The 27,813-nt window shown below is 41.9% G+C and overlaps 1 protein-coding gene across 10 annotated transcripts in view; it reads left to right on the top strand.

The window, feature by feature from the left end:
* The first annotated feature begins 1,076 nt into the window (after positions 1–1,076).
* The window catches only part of PER2 (period circadian regulator 2), a 53,352-nt gene continuing 26,615 nt past the window's right edge, over positions 1,077–27,813 (top strand). For 2 of the 10 annotated variants that reach the window (XM_075716759.1, XM_075716764.1), the window contains exons 1-9: positions 1,077–1,120; positions 11,355–11,411; positions 12,452–12,513; positions 14,534–14,785; positions 20,145–20,246; positions 21,557–22,031; positions 22,630–22,698; positions 25,809–25,963; positions 26,474–26,595. In XM_075716759.1, coding sequence (XP_075572874.1) covers positions 21,658–22,031; positions 22,630–22,698; positions 25,809–25,963; positions 26,474–26,595 — 720 coding nt within the window. In that variant the 5' untranslated portion in view covers positions 1,077–1,120; positions 11,355–11,411; positions 12,452–12,513; ... (1 more) ...; positions 20,145–20,246; positions 21,557–21,657. The other 8 variants (XM_075716762.1, XM_075716760.1, XM_075716763.1 and 5 more) reach the window with 8 other exon arrangements.

Genomic DNA, 27,813 nt, shown 5'->3' on the forward strand with positions numbered 1-27,813 from the left:
CCTGTCCTGCACTTTGGTTTGTGACCCGGCAACTTCTGAACACCACACGGGGCCAGTTCAGTTTCGAAACGTCAGGGCGTGCACCGAGCACGGGGAGCAACACCAGGAAACGGGATACGGGCGCTTCTCCCTTATGTAAGCGAACCGAGCGCCCGGCAGGCCATTGGCTGGCCCCGGCAGGGCAACCTGCGGAGGCTCCAGCTGCTGCCTCCGCACCGCCGAGCAGCGCCTCGATCTCCTCGCACCGGGAGCGCCAGGCTCTGCCGGCTGGGCCGCCTTCCCTCTCCCCTCAGCTCGGGGTCCTGCCAGGCCGTTAGCGGCGGCGCTCAGGAGCCTCTTCCAGAGCGGCCTCTGCCCGCCGGCAGGGCGGACGCGCTTCCTGACCCGCCTCGGACGGCGCCCGGCCGCCCCCGGCCCGGCCGCCCCCGGCCCAGCCTTCCGCTGCCGAGGGGGCCGCGTGCGGCGCTCCCGGGCAACGCGCCCCGCCCTTCGCTTCTCCCCTCAGCGGGGCCGAGCGCGCGCCGCGGCCGTTGGCGGCCAGGGCCGCGCGCCCCGCCTTAGCTAGCGAGCGCGCGGCCCGGCCGCCAACGGTCTCCCGCGCGCCGACCCAGCGGGCGGGCGCGCGCTGACGTCACGGGCGGCTCCGAGGGGGCGGGGCGGAGCCGCTTCCCTCAGGCGTGATGTAACCTCTGCCCCCCTCGGCCCTCCGGTCCGGCGGCGGAGGGGTAGCGCGGGAGGAGCGGCGCGGCGCGGCGCGGCCGGCAGCTGCGGTGGGGGGCGGCGCGGCGCCCCGCGGTGAGTGCTGCGGCGGAGGCGCGGGGACGCGTCGGCGGCGGGGGAGGGGAAGGGGGGAGGGGCGGGCTGGCGGGGCAGGCTCGGAGGCGATCGTGGCTGCCGGTGGAAACATGGTGCCACACGTGAGGCTTATGTAAAATGAGAGGCGTGCGGCGCCGCCAATGGGGGAGGCGCGCGCCCCGCCCCCGCCCCCGTCCCCCGCCTGCGTCACGCGCCTGCGGCCAATGGCCGTGCGGGAGGGGCGGGCTCTCCGGGCTCAGTCACGTTTCTGCCTGTATGAAGTCGGTGCCGGGCTGCGCCGGGCTGGGTGGACGCGGTGTGCGCGGTGAGTCGGGCTCCGCCGGGCGCTCTCCCCGCAGCCGGCCGAGGCTGGGGGAGGCCGCGGGCGCCCTGGCGGCGGCGGGCGGGAGCTGCGGGCGGCAGCCGTGGGGGGCAGAGGGCCCCCCCCCCCCCCCCCCGCCCCGCCCGCTGGGCCGAGGTTACGTAACCCCCGCGCGCCGGGGCTCTCCCGTTGCCGGGGAGACGGGACGGGCCCGCAGCGGGGCGGGCGGCGCCGCGGGGGTCCGGCCCGCTGCTCCCCCCGGGGAGGGGGCGGCTGGGGCTCCCTTCGAACCGCGGAGGGGGCGGCTGTGGTACTCCCCCATCTCAGACCGTAGCGGGGGAAGGGGGCGCCGGCTTTGACCCCCTCCTCGGAGCGGGCCGCGGGTGGGGGGCTCCGGGGGTGAGCGTGGCACGGGCCCCGCCCATCTCAGACTGGGAGGGGGCGTCCGGGGTGGGGGACACAGCTAGCCCTCCCCCCGCCGCCAGCTCAGGCCGGGGCGGGAGCTGGGGGCTCCGGGGGGCGGCTGCGCCGCGCCTCCCCGCCCGCGGGGGGCCGGGCCGGGGCGCCGAGGCGCAGCGGTGGCCCCCGCCTCAGAGCGGGAGGGGGGCGGCAGTGCCCCGCCGCCGCCCGGGGTGGGTTCGCCGCGGGGCGGCGGTCAGGCCGGCGTGGAGGAGGAGCGCGGCGGGGCGGCCGTGACTTCCCCGCCCCGCGGCCGGTGGGAGGCCCGGTGGCGGCGGGGCCGGTCCCTCGGCGCTGCCGCGGGGCTCCGCTCTGGCGTCCCTGGCGGCCGCGGTTGCGAGGCGCGGGCTGGGGCCGCATCTGTGCGAAAGGTCAGCGCCGGAGTTTGCAGGGAGCGAAAACAGACGCGGGTAGCACCTTTGGGGGAACGCGCGTGTCCCGGTCCGGTGAGCATGGCCCGCGGCCCCGCACTCCATCGTCTTCCTCTTGAGGGGATGGTGCTGTACGCAGCTGGCTAGGTGGCTTTTTTTCACGTGAGGAATTGTGTGGCAGTAAGTAACAGAATCTCATCACGCTACTGAGATGCCTGAGCTACAGGTAGAGTAGACGCCAGGTGCTGTGGATTTCTTTTCTGTGTTGCCTGTAGTTGCAAGGACACTTTGTTCCTTGAGACCCCGTGGTTGTGCTGCTGTTGACATTAGTTGCATGCTATTACATGCATGATTACAAAACAGTTTATGTAAGTACAGTTTCATGCAAATAGATGAGCAGTATGGTAACAGTCAAGCTGACGCTTTACAACTGACTTTTTGTAATAGGTTTGGATAGGGTATAGTGTTGCTCTGTGTACCACAGGAGATTAACTGTCTTGTACATCTGAGATTGAGTAGCTACCACTTAGGTATTTATAAGTAAAGGGGGAAAAGGTGGAAATTCTGTAATGATTCTAGTGGTAAGATTGGTTTAGTCGAAAGTAGAGTAAAAAAACCTGATGTAGTATAGTGAGAAAGTGTTTCAGGTTGCTAGTGTCGTTTTAACCACAGAGTTTGTTTACAGATGACGGTTACTATTAGCTGCAGTTCTGACAAATGCTAACTATGTTTTGGAGCTGGCTTTTGCTTATCGTCAAGGTAAAATCTGAATTAATCACAACAATGGCAGTGAGGAATATCTACTTGAATGCAAATGGTTAGTTTTGATAATGTAGGGTGGTTGATAAAACTTCAGGCCTTGATGGTGTGGCCCTATTCCATGAACAGATCCTGTTCTATATTAGATGGTTTGAGGGCATTGAACTTGATGAAACTCACACTTTTCTTACTGTCGTGGTTTAACCCTAGCTGGCAACTGAGCACCATGCAGCTGCTCACTTACTCCCCCCACCCCCCCCCGGTGGGATGGGGGAGAGAATCAGAAGAGTAAAAGTGAGACAACTCGTGGGTTGAGGTAAAGACAGTTTAATAAGTAAAGCAAAAGCCACGCACACAAGCAAAGCAAAACAAGGAATTCATCCACTACTTCCCATTGGCAGGCAGGTGTTTGGCCACCTCCAGGAAAGCAGGGCTCCATGTGTAATGGTTACTTGGGAAGACAAAACGCTGTAACTCCAAGCATCCTCCCTTCTTCCCCTAGCTTTATATGCTGAGCATGTTGTCTTTGTGGAATGAAATATCTGTCTGGTCAGTTGGGGTCAGCTGTCCTGGCTGTGTTCCTCCCCAACTTCTTGTGCACCCCCAGCCCACTCTCCACCCCTTATTTCCTACCATTTACGTCATGCTTTGGTCCCACACTATCAATACATTCTCATTACCCACCACCACCCTCCCTATCCTTTGATATAATACACAGATATCATTCCCTTAGTCTATGGACCACCCCTGTGAAATGTCTGTAAAGTGTCCATAAATGCCCACAAAATGTCCGTTGAGTTCATTTAGCTCATGACTTTGGGCTCCATCTGTTATGGTGGTCACTCAGGACAGGAGAGGTGGTGTGTTGTGTGGAGTTACTGGGCACCAAAGCCAGCTCAGGTCGGGTCAGTGCTGCACTTGCACTGCTTCTTGTAAGGCTTGTCCTCCATTGGTTCAGGTGGTTCCTGCTATAGTAATTCCTATAACATGCAACTCATATCATGGGCTACAATAATTTAAAGATATATCCATTACAGTCTCCACCCCTGGTCCCTTTGGGGCAGATTATGGGTTTTAACATTGCAATGAACTCCTCCCCTTGCTCCTTGCCTAGCTAGCAACAGGGGGTTCCTGCTATAGTAATTCCCACACCATGCAACTTGCATCCTGGGTTACAACAACTTAAAGGTATTTCCATTACAATCTCCACCCCTGGCCCCTTTGGACCAGACCATCGAGTTTAAAATTGCAATGAACACCTCCCCTTGCCCCTGCTTCAGCTTGGACTTATCCACAGACTGCAGTCCCCTAGGGGAGTACCTGCTCCAAGTGGAGCCTTATCTATGGGCCACAGTCTCTCCAGGGGTATACCTGCTGCGGCATAGACTGATCCACAGCCACAGTTGCTTTGAGGTGCACCAGCATGGCCTTCTCCATGGGCCACAATGCTTTCAGAGATACACCTGCTCCAGCATGGCCTTACCCGTGGTTGCAGTCCCTCCAGGAGTGTACCTGCTCTGCCGTGGGCTTATCCATGGTCACACATTTTGAGGTACTCCAGCATGACCTCATGCACAGCCACTGATGCTTCAAGGTGTACATGCTGCAGCATGGACTTATCCTTGGGCCACAATCCCTCCAGATGTACACCTGCTGCAGCACAGACATAACCATGGCCACAGACACTTCAAGATGTACCTGCTCTGGCGTGCGCTTATCCACAACCACAGATGCTTTGGGGTGTCCTGCTCCCACACAGACTCATCCACAGCCCCTTTGACTTGAGTTCACACTGGAGTTCCAGCCTGTCCAGTACAGCAACACAGAAACAGCAGCTATGCCCTGGCTATCTGCCAGCCCAGACGCATGGCCATTGCTGTTATCAAAATGTTCCCAGGCACAGCAGAGTAAGATGATAAGTAGCGCAGCAGTACAGCAAGCAGCGAAGCAAAAAGCAGCCACTAACAAGCACTAGACTAATATACATTAAGGCAAGTAAGTCCATTGGCAAGTACAGAAGCCTGCTGATTAATAGCTAAACAGTAAAAACAGCTATAAATTCGATCTAGACCATTCCAATCAAATTTGTTGTAATCTCAAACCCTTTGAGCCCCACGTTGGGTGCCAAAAAAGACTGTTGTGGTTTAACCCCAGCTGGCAACTGAGCACCACACAGCTGGTCGCTCATTCCACCGCCCGGTGGGATGGGGGAGAGAATCAGAAGGGTAAAAGTGAGAAAACTTGTGGGTTGAGATAAAGACAGTTTAATAAGTGAAGCAAAAGCCATGCATGCAAGCAAAGCAGAACAAGGAATTCACTCGCTACTTCCCATCGGCAAGCAGGTGTTCAGCCATCTCCAGGAAAGCAGGGCTCCATCATGTGTAACTTACTTGGGAAGACAAACACCATCACTCTGAATGTCCCCCCTTCCTTCTTCCCCCAGCTTTATATGCTGAGCATGATGTCCTATGGTATGGAATATCCCTTTGGTCAGTTGGGGTCAGCTGTCCTGGGTGTGTCCTCTCCCAGCTCCTTGTGCACTCCCAGCCTACTTGCTGGTGGAGTGGTGTGAGAGGCAGAAAAGGCCTTGACTCTGTGTAAGCACTGCTCATCAGTAACTAAGACATCCCTGTATTATCAACACTGTTTCCAGTACAAATCCAAAATATAGCCCCATACTAGCTTCTATAAAGAAAATTAGCTCTATCCCAGCCAAAACCATCATGCTTACCTTCTAGGATGCCTCAGTGCCTGTATGTATCCTTGATCTTCTCAGCCTTGGGCACAGTGCTGTTTATGCACTTTACACAGTGGCTTTTGAACACAAAATTTGAGAGCAGGGCCTAGAATTTGATTCATGTCAGGGTGGGTGCCTGCATTGTTGTGCTGTAACGTCAAGTTCCTTCTTGCTTATGCTTGTGTGTGTTTGCACGTTCTTGTCATCCTTTTTTTGTTATTTCTGCAAAGTGAGGAAGCTTCACTTCAGAACTGGACTATGTCCCCACTTCATCCAAGGCTTGCTGTTAGCCTTGTGATTAGGGCACTGTCAAGAGGTGTGGAGTACTTGTTCTGGGCTGTGAAGGTTGCTTACCTCACTAGCACGACATAATGGAAAAGAAAGGGCCTTTGGCCTAGAGTAGAAGAAAAAATTAATATCCTTCAGTTTTGGTGGGGTTTTGGCCATTTCAGGTGTTTATTTCAAAGTAGAAGGAAGAATGCTTTAGTTGGGTAGTTGGTGTAAGTGTCCAACACTGTGCAGTGAAAGAGTGTGGTCTGTCCTGCGCTGTGAAGAAGTAAAGTGTAGTTCAGCATGACCTAGCCCAGAAGGTAAAGGCATGGAAAGCAGGAATTTGGCTTTTGTGCACTGTCTTCAGATTCAGCAGGTTTTCTAGTTTCATTTATGATCCAAAGACTACATGGTTTTGCTGGTCTTTTGGTTATTTGTCAGTTGGTGCAACTTGTTGTAGGCTTCCTATAGTTGTTTTAACACATGAATGCTATCTGTGAAAACCTAAGTAATCTTGATTTTTACAGCTTGTTCTTACTGCTTTTGGATTTCCACAGAGAGGCATTAAAGACACAGCATATTGTGGCAGTTCTTAGTGTAATACCTTACTTTTCCATTCTCCACACCCCCGCTCCAGTCATAAGATTAAAATATGTAACAACTCAGCTTATCAAAGAAACTTACTTCAGCCTGTCCCTGGACAAAACATTTTTATAGAAAAAAAAAAAATTCCGTGTGAAGAATTGCATTTTTTGAGTAAACTGAGATTTTGATGGAGTTTAGCCATAAGATGAGAATAGAGTGAAATATGGAAACTGATTTGAAGTAGACTTCTGGATTTTTCTTCTACCCCAGGCTTTACTATGACCAGGAAGTGTTTGGTTTAGATACAGACCAATAAACCAATTTTCTTTTTCCTGGGTTCTTGCCACACCCTTATTTCTCTAACATCTTTATAATATTAAAATGTGCTTTACTGCACAAAAGCTTTTTTAACCCCTTAGAGTATAAGCATGTGAGCAAGTTACTGTGGGATGAGGTATATTTGGTGTGGTTTAAAAGCAAGTAGATTACCACTAAGCCAGTAGAACAAGTAAATTATCACTAGTCTAGATCAACTGTAATGTTTTATATAGGGTTGCTATGGTTGGCCTATGTTAAAAGGGAACATCATGTTCTTAGCAAGGTGTTGTGTAATACTTGGCATGAATGTCCTGTAGACACTGTATTATACTCATAACATTACCACATCATAATTACTAGATAATCAGGAGTTTCTTAAAAGGAATTTTTGTTTCCAGTTTTGGTTGCATGGCCTAGAATTCCTGTATGAGGATGGTGGATTACAGAGGTTTTTAACTGCGTTGTCTTGCTGCATTCATACTTTCCACATCCAGTGTTATCACTCTTCTGCAAGTTTTAAACTGCTCGAATAATTATGTTAACCTAGCTTGTCAAGCACTGAACAGCAAATGGGTCAATTTATATCTGTATTAGTCTTTGTGATATAGTTTTATTCCTCTGAAGGGCTTCGACTTGCATTTTTGGGTACGGATGAGGTTAGGTGCAGAAAATGGTGGTCATGAAAGTAATGCTGCTGCTGTTTTGTGTACTCTGTAGAGGTGCCTGTACCCTCTCCTGCTTTAACTGCTGCCTTAACCACTGCTATGGTGGGCGCCAAGTTCTTAATGCAGCATGCATTGTTGGTAGTAAGGCAAGCCTAGTTGTTGGCAAGTAAAGAACAACTCCACCTTCTGGCACATGGAGGGTTTTGGGGGGGTTTGTTCTTTTTAGCTACAGGTGAGATACATCCTTCTGTGAAGTATGTTTAAAGGGCATGGGAAAAGAGAAGGTGGCAGGCAAAAACACACTTCATGGGCTAATGGTTTTGTGATCTGTTGCTGGGCTTTCTCGTGGCCCCAGGCCACTTTTGTGAAATACAGTATGGCAGAGAAGACCAAAATGAAGGAGGATCAGGTGGTTTGGCTATGTCTGCAAAGGCTGTGGAGAGGTTCTGAAGCTACTCTTTAGAGCATGTTCTGTTCATGCTGACAGTGAACTAGCAACCATATGTAGTAGAAAAGCACCTGAACACGTGGCAGTCCACATGTCTGAGCATACCCACAGTGATCTGGTACTCTAGTAGGTGGCTTAGTAGATCACCAGACATGCTTGTTGCAGCCTGCTAGTACTCTGCCTGCCAGCAATGCTGGTACATGGGCAGATCAGGCTTCTGTGCCTCTGGTTTGTATTTCTAAGGTTATCCTTTAAGTGTAGATAGGGTCTTTATGTCTGAATGCCTGCACTGGACTCCTACCAATCCACTACAAAGTCCTCTTACTTGGTGCTCTCTCCTTCTTGAAGAGTTCCTGAGAGACAGCAGTAGAGTACTAAGTTTCATGCAAGTTGCCAGGCAGTGTTTCTGAAGAGCATATTTTCCCTGCTTATCCACGTATGCAAGTGAGGTTATGAGATTTTTGTGGGTGTGTGAAAGCTATTGTAAGGTCAAGAAAAGTTTTTGTACAGATGTTCTCAGCTGCTGCTGAAGTACTGTGTGGTAGTCCTAGAGGACCCTTCTGATTTCTCTGACTTTTTTTGGTAGTCTGATTTAGACAACTTTGCTTGTAGGACATAATAAGAAGTAAGGCTAATTTACCTTCCTTGAGATATATAATCATGGATTATGATTTCCCTTTTTCCTTCATTTTCTCCCAATAGAAAGCAAAACTTTATTGGGGGTGCTGAAGGGGTAAAGACTCAACACTCTGTTTGCATGACAAGTGGTCTGAAATACACAGCACATTTCTTGGGACAAGAGAATGAGGTTGTTCCGCACATTGTGGGAGCAGGCTGCAGAAGTTTGGTGCAAGCGGTACCAGTGTTCATCGTGAAAAGATGTGATAGTGGGGAAGAGAGCTCATTTGTATGTCAAAATGTTTGGGAAAAACTTTGGGGTTTTGCTTCTGGCTGTTTGTGAGTGTACTGTGGTAATTCTTAATACTTGATTTTTTTTTTTCTTACAGATAGAATAGTTAGAGATTTCCTTGTATAGATGGTTTTTAAAAGTAGAACTGGCTTTTTAAAAGTAGGACCAAAGCTGTACTGCCTTTCAAACATCCTATCCTAAAACAGAGGCACTTCACTGTTAAGTAACACCTGTAATTTTTCATAATTGAAGCTTAGGGAGACAAGGTGATGAAGTGGTGAGGATGTCCAGTACTTCTCCTTTTTTGTTGGCTTTGCTTCCTATCCTCCTTATTCCTTGCAGCTTTTGTATCTTAGTGTGGGTTTTGTGCTTGACTTCTACATGTACTTTTATGCTTCTTAATTTCTTTAATTGTACAAAGGTATTCGGTATATAAAGCACTTTGATATCAATTACATCTCTACCATGGGTTCTTCTGTGACTCAAGCTCTTATTTCTTGATACTAAGATAGCCAACTCCTAGGACAAGTACATAGTGTTTGTTAGGTTGCCACAAATTGTGGAGTGTATTACTGATGCGGTGGGGGCCGTATTAGTAATTGTCAGAGAATTTATTTAGCATAGAGTCTACCAGAACGGGACTTTTATTCTGACTGAAATCTTTAATTGGGTATGAACTGCAGCAATGTCTAAAGAGCAGCATTAGCCTGGAAATTCTGTAAGTACAATGCCCCATGGTGAAATTCTGCCCTTTTTTTTTTTTTTTAAGGGAGGGGAGCAGTAGGTGTTCAAATATACTGCTTGATAGAGATGTCAACAAATATTAAAGTTGAAATATGTTGTTGTAGATACTTTAGATCTAGTTTTGCCTATAATAAAGGTAAAATATATGACTGCATGGTGGGATGTGATAATTTTCCCCTCCTTTCTGTGACAACACTTCCTCAAATGTGTCATTTTTGTTACTTTGTTCAAAAAGGACAAGAGTTGATGTATGCAAATATTAGAGTTCTGATTACTGATCTCCTGCTTAATAATTTCTCCAGTTCCACTCAGAAAGAGAATAGTGTTTTCTGCTTACAAAGAAAATCAAATGTATTTTTAAATTCACACTTAATACAAAGAATTTTAGTTCACCTTTAAGGTGATACCTATTGTAAGACTGGAAGGAAGGATCGCTAGAAATTAGCATGGGGCAGGTGAAGGAGACTCTGTTTAGCTTCTTCACGAGATGTCTTGGCACAGGCTGCAGCAATCTTGTCTGTCGGGGTGTATGTCTGTGCTCACTTTCTTTTCTTCATGGAAAATGCCCAACCTGTTGGCAATTAAACTTAGCTCTGGGCCATGGCTTACTATTCAAGGTGAAGGAATAAACTTGAGAGAGACATTTTCTGTTGGCTCTTGGGGGTGATCAGTCCAGATCCACTGTGGATACTTGAGCACAGGTGGTGGGCTTAACAGAACAAGGAGTAATTACCTGAAAGGATGAAATAAGCTTTGCTTCTGGTCTGGCAGAAAAGAGAATAATTCCTGCTAGCTGATGGAGGAGTGGCTCCGACCGCTTTTTGGCGGGGGAGACGGTGAGATTTACTTTGGTACTTGGTTTCTTACAGTTACAGCAAAGCAAGCGATGAATCGGCGCTGGCCCAGGTTGGTCAGCACCGCATAGGTGAGATTGACCCTCCCTGAGGTGAACTCGATAAGTTCAACAGTGTGCTGGTACCGTGCTGTTCATAGAAAAAATGAGCTGACTTTGTCCTGTTACCTCAGGTGAACTTTTTGCTATTAGTTACTCCATGGGGAGAATAGGCAGCTTTAAAAACAACAAAACCAGTCTAAAACGGGAAGCAAACTAAATAATGGTGGTGCTGTGGATGCTTCAGGAATAGAAGTGACTGGTGATATAAACTTAGGTCCATTTAGGAACCATCATTTGAGGACTGAAGGATTTATTTTTTTCCTGTTTGGCCCTCTGGGACTAAGCTAAGGAAGCTTCTTTCTATGATTTTTTTTTTTTTTTTTTTTAAACAGAGATAAGTAAAAGCATAAGTTTTTTAGTAAGCTGACAACACCTTTTGCTTTAAGAATGCATACTTGTGTTTCGGAATATGAAACTAGTCTTGGTCATGATGTCAATACTTTCACTCAGTTGAATTAGCTCTCTGAAAAGTTTTTCACCTGCTAAGGCTAATTTGGAATTTGTATTTTAGTGGTGAAATGTTTTAAGATTGTAATCTGTGGAAGAAGAAACATGACTTGAATTTTAATATGTGATCCCAAATTTTATACTAATAATGCTCATTCTTTTGCTTGGATGTTCTCAGATGAGTGAATGGTTGATTTTGAAGTACGCTGTGTTGATCTCTGTATTGTCTAAGTGTTCTAACAATAAATGAAGATAATGGAGATGGAATTTTGGGGGGTTTCTTACATTTATAAAAGGAACAGAATTCAGTGAATAGTTATTCTGTGCATTGCTCAAGGAACCAATTTAGAAATTAGGTTGCAATAATAGTAAATATTTTTGTCAGTAAAATTCTTGCATTTCCTCTCATGTATTTGTAGTCTTTGTAGCTGTTCTTCATCTGTGGAATATGTATTTTACATGGTTGGATTTGTATTGCATTATTAAATGGACTTGATTTCTGTTTCATAAATAATTTTTTTATCTTCCTTATAAAACTTGGTGTGGTTTTGTTTTCTTTTTTTAAATAGAAAGATATTGATGACACTTTCAGATTTGGAAAGATCGCGATTAGTACATTCATTAAGGTGAGTGTCTTATGATGTCCCCAAGAAATTGATTTATAATATCAGTTCTTAGTGAGTCTGAACTGATTTTTTTGTTGTTGCTGCTTTGGATGTTTCATTTGAGCTGTAATGTCAGAATGCTGAAAAATAAAAAGATACTCAGGGCATTAAATTTTTAAAGACCTGTGGTAAGGATCATGAAGCACATGGAAATGGTGTGGCTTCTCTAAATCTTTAGGAAACTGAAATTTAGTGTAGCGTCCAGTATCAAGTGCTACATCTGCATTGTTTGATGTGCAGAAGTTTATTAATAACTTCCAGTCTTTTGATTGCTCTTGCAGGTGTTTTAAGAAATTTTAATGATGAGGAAAATTCTGGGGTGCAGAAAAAAAGTAGCTACTGTTAACTCAGATAATCAGGATGATAGCTCAGGAGGAGAAAGAAAAATGTTATGCTTCTAAGCTTTGGTTTAGAAAGCAGGTCACAGCTTCCAACAGTATTTTTTGGTCAGTTGTGCGCTACTTTCTAGCAGGCTGGTACTATTCTAATCTCTGTTTGAGAAGTTGAACACATGGCTTCAGAGATACTGACTTACACATGTTTATGTTCAATGCATGAGAAGCTGATGACAAAAAAAAGCTTATTACAACTCAGGTAGGATGTGTGATGGATTAAGAAAGTGGAATAGATGGTCAGAACTATGGAAACATTTTGCAAGTGAAGAAAAGGTGATGGTTATTGGAGCAAAAAAAGGAAACAGCTGAGAGTTTAAAGGAGAATGGTTGTGAGAATGACATCACATGTCATCTGTGATGCAAAGAAAATTTATCCAAGTGATTTTGTTATATGTGATCTGATGATGGGACAATATTGGCCCAAGACAGGAAAGGGAAGGATAGCAGTTCTGGATAGTACTGTTCCAATACAGATGAAATTGTAACTGCGATTTTGAGGATTAATACTATAGTGTCTGGTTAGTCTAAATGATTGGGAAAAAAAATTGTTTTCTATGGCTACAAAATGTGATCTGGTTCCTAAAGCTGACAACGTTCTCTTTTCAGTGCTGCAGGTGTGACTTCAGTTCTCTACAGAAGGTGAACTTTGTTGGGATCCTGTAATACAGGTGCGTTCCCTAAAGCAGGTTGTTCATTCTTTTCTAATATTTGAAGTCTTATATGCTTAGAATAGATATGTCTCAGTATCAAAGGGAATGTTGTCCAAGCTCTATATTCTTTGTATACTGATCAAATTAGGCTTCCTTGTGTGGAAAAGACTTTCCTGAGATGCCATACATGGATGAACTCTTTTAGTTCTTTGAATTTGGGCATACTCAATCGCATTTTCTCTGATAAATAATAGAAAACCAGAAGATTAGATTTGACTGTCTCTAATTCTACTCAAACTGATAAAATGCCTGGTTTGAATGACTTGTATTTAGTTTCAGATAAAGTCCTTTTGGCTTAGATTTGTCTTAGCTTTCAGTTACATTGTGGAAAGGCTTATCACAAGAATTTTAAGTAGTTTACAAGGACTGTTTTTTCTTAATGTCTTCCTAAATGCATTAAGTAGATGAAGCCAATATTATACCCAATTAAAATGGTATATGCTGCTACTGCAAATATCCTCTTCAAACGTAGACTTTGATAATTTTTTTTTTTTAATCTGTGAAAATGTCATGATGGAAGTCATCAAACTAGAGAAGTGCTATGTCACTTCATAAATAGTCAGGCAACACCTTGTGGCTAATTCTTTGTAGATCTTGATTAGTGAAGGTAGAAACTTAACTCTATTAAGGAAGTATAGATTACAGGGAGATGAGTTAATGTTCTATAAACCAGGATTTAACTAGTGCCGAAAAACATTCCACATTTTCAGTGTCCAAGCTAAAAATTGCAAAATCTGCAAGTAGCTCCAGATAAGGCAATTTCAAACACTTCTCGTGGTCAGAGAGCTTATAATTTAAATCCTGTTTTATCAATTTATGATAAAGACAGAGGCAAAACAGTTAAAGAGCCAATGCACACAGGTTTGTATCATAATCTGAGACTTGTAGAACTCGTATCAGCTTTGCGATGTTATGCAGAATGAATATTGTGAATAAATTCTTCCTTAAGTCTGGCCAACACCAATGTACTTTTAACAGTTGGTAGGCATGCAGCATTTTAAATTAAGGCATGTTAACATGGGCTGTCTTCCAAAATGGTTAGCTTGGGATCTGAACACTGTTTGAAATTTCTGTTCCAAACATTCCTTCTGCATATTCAAATGACACGCTTTAAGTGATGTAATTGTTTGCCACACAAATGTTGATCTTTTGAACTTCTGATTTTTATTCTACTATTTCTTTGTGTTACATGGCAGTGGCATGTACCAATAGACTTAGCTTCCTAGATTTGATAGAAGAGTTTTCAGATTTTCTTTTTCCTGCCAAAATTCCCAGTGTCTTTCTTGGGAAACTGTTTTTCTTAGGAAGAACAATAGTGTGGATGGACTTTGTTAGTACAGACTTCTGAACGTAAGGAAACACTTTTTTTTTTTTTTTAATTTTTCTTTAAAACGTGAAGGTGATGAGTACTGGAACAGATTGCCCAGAGAGGCTGTAGAATCTCCATCCTTGGACATATTCAAAAGTCATCTGGAGGTCATCCTGGGCAGCCTGCTGTAGGTGACTCTGTCTGAACCAGGAATTGTACAAGATGACCTCCAGAGGTCCCTTTTGACCTCAACTATTCTGTGAACTGCAGTTTTGTAACTGCCTAGTAAACTCATTAATGCTGATACCAAGCCTACAGCAATGTAGATGAGTTCAGATCAGGTGTTAAAATGGTATTCTAACCAAATTTCTTAAGCACTTGGAGCTCCTCTTGACTACGTCAGGCATTTTGCTCTATCTACTGGAGAGGCTGGCCCTTCATTCTTAGTGGCTGTGTCAGCCCATGCAGACTATGTACATACTATGCATATGCATAGTATGATACCATACCAATAGTGAATTGGAAGGGTTATTTTATCTAGTGTTGAAGATTGTTATTTTAAAGCTCTGTAAGACCTTAGCTTAGACCAGAAGTGTTTAAAATGAAAATTTGTATCTGATTCCTCTGCTGGATGACAGTTTCATTTTTAACCAACATTTATCTGCATAGGCATGGCATACCTATGAGCATCTCTCTGCTATCTCTTTGAAGAGGACACTGTTGGGGGGCCCAGGTATTTCTTTTATATTTTATAGTTGTAGAGGTGTCCGGACTCTGTAATGGTCAAAGATTTCCAGTAGAAGAGGATGAGACAAAAATTAAATGCATGTGGGAGACTCTGGACCTAGGCACTTCATGCTTTTGATGCTAGCTGGGAGGGACCTTGATAAACACTTCACCAACTTTTCATAGAAAAAAAAGGTAAGAAACATGCATAATTGTTGTGATTCATGTTAGTAGAAGGATGCTTCCCCCTCATCCCTAGAGCTTATGCAGAAAATATATTGTTCTGTGTTTGTTTTACCTTGGAACTGTGATTTCAGTCATATATATACACTCATTCAGAACTATTTTTTGGGGTATAAACTGGGAGTTACCTTATTTGAAGCTAGGACATTTTTAGCCTAAAACTATGCTTATTCTTAAATTCACGTTTGAGTTTCACTGAGGAAACAACCTGATTGGAAGCATCCTTGCTGTGGATGCAAGAGCCTTGGCCTGGTGCTTATGCTGACCTCTTCCTGTATAGGTGCTGCTATAAATTCAGGGTGGCACTTGGATGGCTCTGGATGAAGCCTATGTCTTGGTCAGTTCCTCTGTTGTAAAGTGGCAGCTGTAAACAGTGCTTAATTAGGATCACCTTTACAAAGATATTACTAACTTTTATTTAAAAAACAGTCCTGTGTTCAGGATTCTCTTGAACTAGAAGGTGAATCCTTATCAACAAATTGTGAAATGAATGTTATGAAATTCATGTTTTTATGGAAGCACTTGTGATATTCTAGATGTTGGTGATAATTTTATTGACAAAAGTAGAAAATCCTGACTTACACCTCATTCCTTGTTAAGAAAGAGTGAAACTTGTCTATGATGACTTGCAGTGAGATGAGGAATCTATTAAAAAAACACGTTTATTTTATTTATTCAAAAAGTCTTGAAGGAATTTTTTAAGCATCTTTTGTTACTTTTTCTTATAGTGAAGTCCGAGAATACTGCCATCTTTTTCTTTCACCCCCACCCCCCTTCCTAGAAAGTGTCCTAGTGAAGGTATTCTGTTAATTGTTCTGTCTCTTGCCACAAAAAAATGGAAGCTCTCAATGTTATTGCTGGTGAAGTTGTATAGTTAGACAAGTCGCTTCTTGCATTATTGTTTGTTTTTCAACATTTTTTCCTAATGTTTTGCTACTACCAAGCGTTTAATTATTGTCTAATTGCACAGGGAGAATGCATTCATTGTACATGTTAATTTTCAATTTTCTCTAAAATTGCTTGATATGATTAAATCCCTGCTAGTTATTTGTCATACAAATGAGATAACTTTTACAATTTGCAAAGCAATCATCCAGAAGACATGTGGAAACTCTTCTTGTTGATAAGATCTTACAGTAAAATTGAATCCTGACCATTAGAAATGTTTCCTATTGGTGCTACTACAGTTAAGAGTCCCCAAATATTCACATGTCTAAAGTATAGTTACAAACTGTGGTGTGCCTCTTGCTTCATTTGTGAATATTGGTAAGTGCACATTAGCTGTAAATTTAGACTCAAACCTTCAGATATTCTTCTCTTACTCAGTTCTTGAATTAGATAATTTTGACTCTGGATTTTTAGTTTTTCATTCTTTAAATGCCAGTACTAGACATGGTATTTTCTTGTGTGAAAGGAAATCTGGAAAAAATCTGTTCTCTGAATGTAACCAGATCTCTGCTGAAACAAGATTTTTTGAGTTTAAATGCAATAGTTTAAAAAAAATTTTGCCTCCTTGGTGTTCTACAGTCCTTCTAAAGAGGGTTTTTCAAAAGCATAAACCCGTTATTTCTTCAAGTGTTTGTCCATACATGTTTCGGTGTGTTTTTCTGGGGACACTAAAGTTCAATCTGTTTCCATTGTAGTACTTGCAGGATAAAGGAGCTTCTGTAGCTAATGAAAAACCAGAAGACATTTTCTGCACATCTAACCTGGCATATTAATGTCTACATTTGTCCTTAGTGCTCAGTAGAAGTATGCTGCCTTTTTCATACACTGCATCAAGATCTTAGAGTTCTAGTCTTTGCCAGAGTGACTTTGGGAGGTTTGCCCTGTCTAGAGGAGTAGAACATTTTTGTGAGCTAGTCTTGCCTTAAAATCAAGCTTAACTGGTGCCAATTTAAGATTAAAAAGAAGTTTTTATTTACAAAGTCAAAATAGACAAACTCCTTTAAAAGTTTAGAAAGATGTAGCAGAAAATAAAGAAAAAACTGGCTTAATGTACTTCTCTCAAGATCAAACCTAAAAGAGCTCTCCCTCTGTTTCCATGTGACTGTGTGCACTTGCTTACTGAACTTGATATGAGATGTAATTACCTTCTTCAAACTGTGGTAACAGGAGGGAACCTCAGACTGGGAAAGCATGCTAGCTTTTACCTTTTAATTCTTGTTTGGTTATTGATTGGAAATTTATTCACACATATAAGTGGGATGAATATGTGCACTTTATTACAGCATTTTGACTGAGATTAGTTTCAACATTAATTAATCTCTCTGGGAATGACTGACCGTCTGTGCTCCTGAAGTGTGTGCATGGTGTTTGCGTATGCATGCAGATGTTCCACTTAAGGTCTTCCTCTGTCTGAGAGTAAAGTCTAGCCAGATGCATCAGTTCTTACCTAAAATTACAGGCATAAGCATGGTGTAGGGTAATTGCTAGTCTGTTCTTTTTTCACAGTTATTCCAATCTCTTAGTAGAAAATCTCTCCAAACTTATGGCATATATTAACATTGCTACTTTGGGGTGTTTTGGCTTTTTTATTTATTACACAAGCTCTTGTTTTAGAAACACTCCTCTTCCATCTTTCCCCAGAAGCTCTCGGAAGTCTATAACAATCTTTTTCTTGTTCCTTCCTATTTATTCTTCCTGTATTCCTTACTCTGGTATGTGCCTCTGGCACTGAGGCTTTTGAGATTTTGAAACAGAAGAAATTTTGTGCAGGACTGACTTTCAGTGACATTAATCTTCCAGTCCTGCCTAAGAACACCATTCCACTTCAAGCAGTTGGGCCAATTCTTCTCAAAAGATAGTTTTAAAAAGGTCAAACTTTTATCTTCTCCTTTATTGGGATACTCATTTTTGTTTCTGTCACCATTGTCCTTGGACTCCAAATTGTAGTCAATGTAATGTACTTATGTAGGAATTGCATAGATACTTACTGTGGGCAAACCTGCAGAAGCTCTGGCATGTTGCTAGTTACAGGCAGAAGTACCACAACTTAAGCATCTCCTGACGCAAGTTTCTGCCAGGTGTCAAGAGGAAGAAAATTCACGTGGTATCTCCTATAGGCCAGTACCTATTTCTTTTCTGTTGGTGATTCTCTTAATTTGAATTCATTGCTTAAAAGAAAAATAATTTAAAAAACCCCTGAAATCTTGACTGTCATTGAATTACTCAACTCTTGTTCAAGGAGGCACAGGATATTCCTCAGAAGTTACCAGATAGCTTATATTTATATATTGGGAACGATTCTCTCCCGCCTAAGGAAGCACTATTGAAGTTTGCTACAAATACCTGGCAGAAGCTAGCCTAAGTGTCAGGGAAAGAAGGGAGGAGACGAGACAATAGATGGTATTTAGAGGCAGAAAAAATTACTCATCAGTGCTTTAACAGCTCAGAATTTCAAACTGTAAGACTCTATGTGCTAGCTATGGCACAATTTCATTGACTCTTAAACTTCCAAAGATTACAGAAAAGACTGTGGGGAAATAACTTTCCAAGGAAAGGTTGTTCCAAAAAAATATTTGCAGACAACTCTTGAGGCTGAAAATACTACAGCATGCATAATTCTTTGGCTTCAGAATTCAAGAAAAGAGGTTTCTCATGCTTAAAGACTGAAATACAAAATGTTTGCATTCAGAGTAGGAAAGCTGTGGTACAATCATTGCTCTTCCCATAAACAGCACACTTCTGTTAAGTGTATTACTGTAAGACTGGGCTAATTATCTTTGGAGAATATAAGGCTACTCTAAGAGTCTGTCTTCTGGCAGTTCATGCTTATGAACCTGTCAATAATGATTTATATAGTTTTATTTAATGGATGAAAGTATAGTAGCCCAAAGATGGTGGTGGGTTGTGGGTTTTTGGTTGGTTGGTTTTTGGGTTTTTTGTTGTTGGGGGGGGGGGGGGGGGTGGTGGTGGTGGTGGTGAGAGCTTTTTTTCCCTACCTCTAAAGAAATAATGTAACATAGTTTACTAGCAGATAGTGTTGTTTTGGTTTGTGGCAGTATGTTTTTCTCATGTATCTAAAGTTCTTTCTAGGTAGCATTTGGTCAGAAAAATAGGAGGAAACCCTTACCTTAGGCACAGAATATAGTATGAGGAATGTTTCATCTCACCTTAAATTCCTATATGTCAGACCTCCTCTTCAGGTGATGCTGTGGCTGTCTTTTTTCCAAAAGCTTCATTTTAATTGTGTTGGGGCTAATTTCTGTAATTTCAATGTGCATAAGGCGTTTGTTTGAAGTGGACAAAATGTTGTAGATGATCTCCAAGGTTACCTTTAGCCTTCACAGGGAAGATAAAAAGCCATCCCATTGCTAGCTGAGTAGTTTGCTGGAGTACCTTTTCTCACTGAATCATCTACAGAACTTTACAACCTCAGTGCTCTCTGAGAAATAATAGTACAGATAACACACGAGAAGTGGCTCCTTGAGAGTGGGTTCAGTTATTTAACCAGACAGATGCTCTTGTTTCTGCAATACTTGGAGTAGTGGTAAGAGCATTTCCTGGATGAGAATGGATGAACACATTTATAAAATGCTCCTTACCTGTACAGTAACAGGAGGTTTGTCTCATGTGCTGTCCATATAGGTATTCCCCAGGGCCACCTTCTGTATTCACTCTTCTGAATCCTTTGATGTTTTCAGTCACTCTCATGCAAAATGAGTCGTGGCTAGCCCTGCATTGTTAAGCACGGGCCGGGCCGTAGTAGTGCAGATAGTAGCACAGGTACCACCAACCGGTCAGGCTCATTAAGAGCATGTGTGGTGGAAGTGGACTATATACAGGGACAGAACTTCACTAAAATGTCTAGCTAGGTAAAGCAAGTGAAAGTGTGAGCTCTGTCTACCAGAGAGTTTAAATCAGAGATGAGCTGTCTGATCTAGTTAATCATTGGCCACCAGAATATGTGCCATTGTGAAATAATACTCGAGTTTCATCCAAGAGTAAATATTCTTTTATTGCATGTTCTAGTTATGTAATTTTTAAGACAGAAGTGGCTTGCTTACTCCAGAAAAACCTGTTGGAGCTACTAAAGTGTAATTTACTGCCTGCATACTACTGTTCAATACAATGGTGTAACAGAATGTCTGTTTAGTCTGGATTAGAGTACCTGAAGTGAATACATGCAGAAATGAAATGTCGGTATATTTTACTCTACCAAAAGGGTTTTTTTCATTATTACCTGTTATGAAGTACTAGTGAATAATCTTGTAAAGAAAAAACCCATATTTTTTTTATATTTGCATACCATTACTGATAGCTTAAATAAATGTCCTTAAACTACGATTCCTCTTTCAAATGTAAACAGGTATCTGGCATATTACTTTGGCCAAGCGAGGAGATGAGTAGTATTTTCTTCTGAAGAATTCAAAATAAATGTGAAATGTCTGGAGAAACAGCAATGAGGAGGGTAAGAAAATACTTTCAAATTTTTTTTTTTTTTGGGGGGGGGGGGTAGTTTTAAAATTAATAGTAAGTTAATGTTTTCTGTTACAGGCTTTCTAAAAATACATATATATATTTATTTGTGTTTAAAAGGAAGCTGCTGCAGTTAATGTTAGCAAAACTTAATTGCAGATTTTTTCATTGACTTTCTTATTCCAGTCAGAGGATTATTAGTCAACAGTTGTTGTAATCTTGAGTATTTTAAAGGAACAAAAAGGAAGGAACAAACATAGTTCTGTTGCTTTAAAAACAACCTTTTTTTCCCTGATGATGAATTAGATCTTTCAGAGAATCTTAGTTCATGGTTTTGCAGTATTGTTGTTTCTGTGGGTTGCTGAAATAGACAAGGAAATGAGTCGGATTAAATATCTTTATTTTATTCATGAAGTTGAACTGCTTTCTAGTACTTCTCCTTTGATGGCTCTTCAGTATTAGTCTGTTCTTAGTTCACTTCCATATACACTCTGATTTTGAGCCTGGTGCATTGGAATTTGCTTTAAAAGCAAGGATTTTTTGTTGTTGTTGTTTAGTTTTAAGCTTACTTTTCTAAACAATGCAAAATTCCCACCCATCCCCTGCCCCACCCTGAATTAGTGGTAATCAGTAGATACAATTATTCTCAGACTTATTTGTATCTTAAAATTTTAGTTGTTGACAAATAGGTGGGTTTGTGTACTTAGTTTTCCTGTTCCTACTGTATGTTCAGTTTACCTATCTACATGGCTCTTGTACAAAGAAAGAAATAAAGAATTGGTCAAAATGGCAGAACTGATCCTGAAAGAAAACAAACAAGACTCTGTATTTAAAAAAAAAAATACAACCAAAAAAACCCCAACAACACAAAAAACTCCAAACCAAGTAAGGAATCCTCTGGTGTCTGAATGGAATCTTTTCATTTATCAAGGCAAACTGGAAGTCAGGGGAATGGTTTCACTGACAATAATAATAGCTATTGTTCAAATCCAGGCAGTAAACTTGTCAAGTATTAAGTAGGAGAATAGAAAACAGCTGAATATTTGAACTTTTAAGGAGTTTTTTGTGTTTATTCCACTTCTTTTTGTGTGGGTTTTTACTGAAAAATAAATACCAATTCCATGATAAAACATTGTTAGGTTTGCAATTATTTTTAACTTAAACCTTTCACTGTTCCAATACTGAATACATTAACCATGAATATCACTTAACACTTTTAATTTCATCAGTCAGTGAGAATTTGAGTTTGTCAGCAAAGGCAAACATGAAAGTAATTTTTTTCTTCCTTCCCTTCCGTCTCAGATTTGTGGGTCTGTACTTCCAAACAGAATTTGTACAGAGAGAAAATTCTGAATATGGCTTGATTTGCTCTTGATCTTGGCAGTGTTTCTAATGAATGTCCCATGGACTCTATCAAGTTCAGAGGGTTCTACTCTAGCTCTGAGGAGCAGAACCCTGAGCAGCAACCTGGTATCAGTGAAAACATTTCTTCATCGTTCTCTTTAAAAGAGCAACAGAAAATGAGTGATTATTCTGGACTTGCAAATAACCATAGCCAGATGATTGCTGAAGATTCAGAAATTCAGGCAAAGCCTGAACACTCTCATGAAGTTCTTCAGGAAGATATTGAAATGAGCAGTGGATCCAGTGGAAACGACTTCAGTGGAAATGACACAAATGAAAACTACTCAAGTGGGCATGATTCTCATGGCCATGAATCTGATGAAAATGGGAAAGATTCAGCAATGCTCATGGAATCTTCAGACTGTCATAAGAGGTAGTAGCTAATATTAAATGAATTTCACTTTTATTTTTGTCACTGAAGGCTTTTTCCATTTGAATCTAATTTCTGAATAACAACTGCGTTATAAATCATATCTTCATATTGAAGCTGAGTGTTCTTTTCTACTAGTTAACTTGTACTCTTGTATGATGTAAATTGTGTAATATAATTTGTAAGGAGAAGGTCTCTAGTGATCCACAGGGTCAGCTTAATTTGATGCTTTCTTCTCATCATTGTTTTTTTAATTTCCCTTATTTATATATTTTCTTGTAACCCATCTTCTGTAATTGTGTACCAAAAAGTGTCAGTCTGGTTTTATGTGTAAGGATAAAATTGTGTTATTTTCATCTTTTAAATAATAGCTTAATGTACAGAGCAAAGCCTACAGTAAGAAGAACCTTTTTAGACAAATGTGCAACAGCTATAGTTTCCATTTGTTGTACCAGGCAGAAACTTTTAAAGTTGGTTTGGTGGGTTTTTTTTTTCCCCTAGATAGTGAGTCATAAATAGGAAAATACAAAGCTAAAATGAACTAAAAGGTGTTTGTTTAGGTTTGCTAATATTAACCTCTTTCTGTCTTTCCTTATTATAGTTCAAGCTCAAATGCATTTAGTCTGATGATTGCAAACTCTGAACACAATCAGTCTAGCAGTGGATGCAGGTAAATTAATGTGCATATATTTTCAGTAATTTGCATGTATGTACGGCTGAATGCTGAAAATTAATAGTGTTGTGTTTTGGTTTTTTGTTTCGTTTTGGCTAAACCTGGAGGAGCACACAAGAAATCCTATCTTTGATTGTCTTCCTGTCCATAATCAGTAGCATGTCCTATTAACCACTCGGTTGAATTAGAGTTTTTTGTTGTTCCATGCAAATTGTGCAATAACCTTTCAAGTCGTCTTTGTTTTGATTTGGTAGCTTAACTCTGTAATTTTATTTTTGTGGTTCACTTTGAATATTGCTTCAGCTCTAGTGGTTTTAGTTGATTGGTTTTATTTTCTTTTTGAAGCTTTTCTTTAAATTTTCTGCTCTTCAGTATTTAGTCTGAAGCCCTTGCTGGGGGACAACCTAGTAGTAAGGTTAATAACATCAGAATTCACCCATTGAGTTGGATGTGTTCTGATGTCCAGCAGCCATATCATCTGCCTCTCCTATGTTCCATTCGCCAGGATTCAAGCCTCAAGTCTATAAGGATAAACCAACATCATCTGCAGGAATCCCTCTGTATGAACTCTGCTTCAGACCCTGATAGCCTTGAGAAACCTGGTGGCATTGAAGGCTCAGATCTGGACACTTCAGAGTGCCCTACTGTACTTGTTGGCTTTTTTTAAGTCAGCTTCTGATCAGGAGACCAAAACCTGATCCTGAGCAGATCAAGGATATCTAGCTATAGCATACTGATATTAAGGCCCCTATCTACATGTACCTACCTGAAAGTGTTTCTACCTGATGAAGTTCCTAGAGAAGTGGTAAATTAAAATTACCCCTTTGCACCATTTGGTGCCAGATGAATTTATTGTGCATGTCTGCCTTGCAGGCACCTGGAGATCTTGTTCCATGCTGTGTTTTCAAGTGGAAATTGTGTTCTGGAGTTCATGTTGCTTAGTATCAAAGCCAGAGTGAACCAAAGGCATTTCTTAATCTTCCTTTCCCATTGATTCCATTTTCTTCACCGCAAGATATTTGAGGGTTTACTTGTTACAGTTTTTCTGATAGCTCTTTATTTTAAATTTCATTAATAGCTCTCTGCTCAGAAATAAATGGGAATCTACATGGTACAGCTGTCAGGCACAGTGCTAGAGGGTTACAAAGCAGAATCTGATCATCTAGGAATGGGAGACTGAGGATATATAGAGAATGATCTTTAAAGAAAGGACTAAAATAGGCTGACAATCTGTAAGTTTAGTCTTTCATTCAAAGACTACTGGGCTTTGGATTTCAGTATCTGCACCAACCAACTACTTAGTTTAATACCTGTACGTACTTTTCTGGTTTACTGTCCACATAAAGCAAAATGGAAAGCTCCTGTCTTTATAGAACTTGCTTATTCTGTCCTCTGCAAGTCAAGCCTTCCCTGTGGTTGGCTACTGCGCCTGATGCTACTGATCTTTTTCAAAACATTTTTGAGTTGTATAACTTATTTTCCAAGGAGCCTGGTCTTCTATATTTGCTGCTGCTGTAGGCTAATTTGGAAAGGTTTTCTTGCAAAAGTCTGACTGCTCTCATGAAGCATACTTGGAGAGTGCAAAACCAGCAGTATGCTCGGTTATCTCATAATCTTTTCCCTCTCTCTTTCTCCTGCCAGCGTAGAGGGTTCTTCTGTTAAGAAGGCCCTGTTTGATTGCATCAGGCCAAACTGTCAAGCCACGTTATAGATGTGATTTTAATATACAGCATGAACACAATGTTTCCCAAGGGAGCACTATACTCTTTGGTCTTATCCCTTGCCATTATTTCTCAGTACAAAATGACCACTGATAAAGTGAATGCTATGTTTCTCATAGTACATTGTGATGTAAGCAAGAACAATGTATGTTCTCTAGAACAAGCCAGCTTTGTCGCTTTCCAAGCATTTTTGGTGAAATACACCCAACACCTGTCAGATGAGTGATCTACCTGAAGAACTTTTCAAACTTCCCAGAAAAATGTTCAGAAACCCTCTTGAAAATTACCTGGCAGCTGGAGCCACTTTACTGAGCACTTCAGACAGGGCTGTGCTGTTGCCAAGACTATTGTTTCTACAGTGGTTCTTAGGGTAACTTCTTAGAGACTTACAGCCATGACAGTCAGGTGGTAAGAGAAGACATTGCTTTTGATGGGAAAGAATTTATTTTTAGGAAGGCTTAAAAAGAGCTTTAGAATCCTCTTGATTGTTGTGACTGATTAGCTTTTAAAATCTACTCCAATGAGAAAGACAAGGTGATTTTTCATTTTAACTGCTTCCTACCCACCTGCCACTCATCTTTGTCATCCACCCCCTCCCCTCCCTTACCTCCTTTTCTCTTCCTTTTTGATTTTGTCAGCAGCTCTTAATAATGGGGAGAGAGATCAGGAACTGCAAAGGAAGGTGTGATACTTTTGTGACGTTGGCACTGATGATCTTTGTAGTTTGACCTTCTACACTGAGACAGCACTTCTGAACATACACCTGAGAAATGTGAATGCAATTTCTGTCTCCAGCCTCCTCTGATTCTTTAGCCTACGTATTTAGTCAAGTTTCCTTATCTTATTTGATGTATTGCCATGCTTAACTGGGATACTTTGTTCCAAGGATTTCTCCATTTGTTTTGTTAACTTGATGCTCTCCCACTGCCATTCCCTTTTCAGGGACCTTTCTTATGAGAACCTGCTCGAACAGGAGGTGAAGACTTGAATGGACCTCCTGCTTCTCTCCTTTGAAGTCCATGAACATTTCTATGAGTTTGAAATTGAAAGGAACTAAGGAAAATACCACTAAAAAGGGAGGAGAGAGACTGTGGGGAAAAAAAAAAAAATTCTGTGGTGCTTGGGTATATGTACTGTTGCACATACAGAGTACATTTTACAATAAGACTTCAGGTGGTGGTAAATCTTTCATTTTAAATGATTCTAGCTAATTTAAGAATTATTGTAAGTTCTGAATGTTAGTACTAAGTACTGGAGAAGTTAATGTGGCTAGCTGTACAAATTTAGGTATGTGACAAGTGTCAGAGTATATTTGCACTTCTATGAGGATGGTGTGTGACTTCAAGCATTCAAGTGACATTTTATATTTTGTCTTTAATCTTACAGTAGTGAGCAGTCCACTAAAGCCAAAACACAAAAGGAATTGCTGAAAACGTTACAAGAACTGAAAGCTCACCTTCCTTCTGAAAAGAGAATTAAAGGCAAATCTAGTGTCCTAACGACTTTGAAATACGCCCTTAAAAGCATTAAACAAGTTAAAGGTAATGATACTACCTAGATAATACTAACCTGGATAAAATTAAACATTTAAAATAGGAATTTAAATGTGGTTGTCTGTGTAAAGCTAAGTTTATTATGTTTGAAAACCTCTCTAAAGAGATGTTTTCATGGTGTTCCCATTTGTTGGCTCTGTTAATTTGTGTTCCTTTGGGAGTTAAAGCAGCTTTCTAGATGCTTGATATTTTACTGATATTTGTTGAGTTATACAATTAATTTGAAAACAATTTACAATTTCATACTCTCTGAACTGTTAAACAGACCAAAATATATGATCATGCACATGTGGTATATTAAGATAGGTAAATTTATTTGGGTTACTGTTGAGGAAGCTCTATCAAGGGAAAAACTAATTTGGAGTAGTACCTAGATTTCCCAGCTACCCATTCTATACTTATGCCAAAGAAGATTTTGTCCATTTACCGCTTCCAGGCTGGATGTTTATTGATGAGATTTTTCATTCTGAATATAAGTTGTTTAATGTTCTCATGTAGCCAATGAGGAGTATTACCAATTGTTGATGATTAATGAATCTCAGCCTGCTGGACTCAATGTGTCATCTTACACTGTGGAAGAAGTTGAGACTATAACCTCAGAATACATCATGAAAAATGCGGTGAGTATGGTGACCCAAGTCTACAGCGTGTGTTGAAAATGTTTTCTAGAACTGGAATTCTCAGGCATGCCTTCTTTTTACAAGGTAAGAGTTGGTAGCAAGGCCAATAAGCTGAAGAAGCTGGCTTTTGCCGTCCAGGGAATGTTGAGTAGAAACTGAGCCGTTGCAGATTTTGCCAGTAACACTATGATCTAAGCTTTTTTCTGTCAGTTAGGTGGGAAATAAGTAGTCTAAACTCCTTGGTCCTCTGAACTGTACCTCATGCTTAGAGATGATGGTGTGACATATCTGAACATCCATGTAATATAATGCACAGTGAGACATCATTAGTTTTCATTTTAGAACACCTGCTAAAGTTGGAGAGTAACTCTTTCTGAATTTTAGTCAAGGCACACTGAATTGTTTCAGCTTACTCTTATCAGTAGGGGTTATTTGGTGTTTCACCAGTTCTTTGTGTTAGCGTGACTGAAAAGTGGTGAAAGTGTTGGAATCACTGTTTTTTGTGTCCTCTTCTGTGGTATTTGTCTAGTCTTTGCAACTGGTATAGACTTAATGTGTGATACAGTAATACTGTGTCTTCTCATCTAGATAAGAACAGCTATGACAATCAACACAGTTTTTAGCAGTAAAATGATAGTCTGAATGATTTTTTTAAAAATTATTATTTATTTTCCACATTCCCAGTATTTTAGGAATATGTTATGAAGTCAAAAAATGCAGATGACACCAAACTGGGCGGGAGTGTCGATCTGCTCGAGGGTAGGATGGCTTTGCAGAGGGATCTGCACAGGCTGGACCGATGGGCCGAGGCCAGCTGTATGAGGTTCAACAAAGCCAAGTGCCAGCTCCTGCACTTGGGCCACAACAACCCCATGCAACGCTACAGGCTTGGGGAGGAGTGGCTGGAAAGCTGCCTGGCAGAAAAGGACCTGGGGCTGCTGGCTGACAGCCGGCTGAACATGAGCCAGCAGTGTGCCCCAGTGGCCAAGAAGGCCAACAGCATCCTGGCTTGTATCAGGACTAGTGTGGCCAGCAGGAGCAGGGAAGTGATTGTTCCCCTGTACTTGGCACTGGTGAGGCCGCACCTGGAATACTGTGTCCAGTTTTGGGCTCCTCAATACAAGAAGGACATTGAGGTGCTGGAGCGTGTCCAGAGAAGGGCAACAAAGCTGGTGAAGGGTCTGGAGCACAGGCTTTATGAGGAACGGCTGAGGGAAC

Source organism: Pelecanus crispus, chromosome 9 (assembly GCF_030463565.1).
Source record: "Pelecanus crispus isolate bPelCri1 chromosome 9, bPelCri1.pri, whole genome shotgun sequence".
Taxonomy (NCBI): Eukaryota; Metazoa; Chordata; class Aves; order Pelecaniformes; family Pelecanidae; genus Pelecanus; species Pelecanus crispus.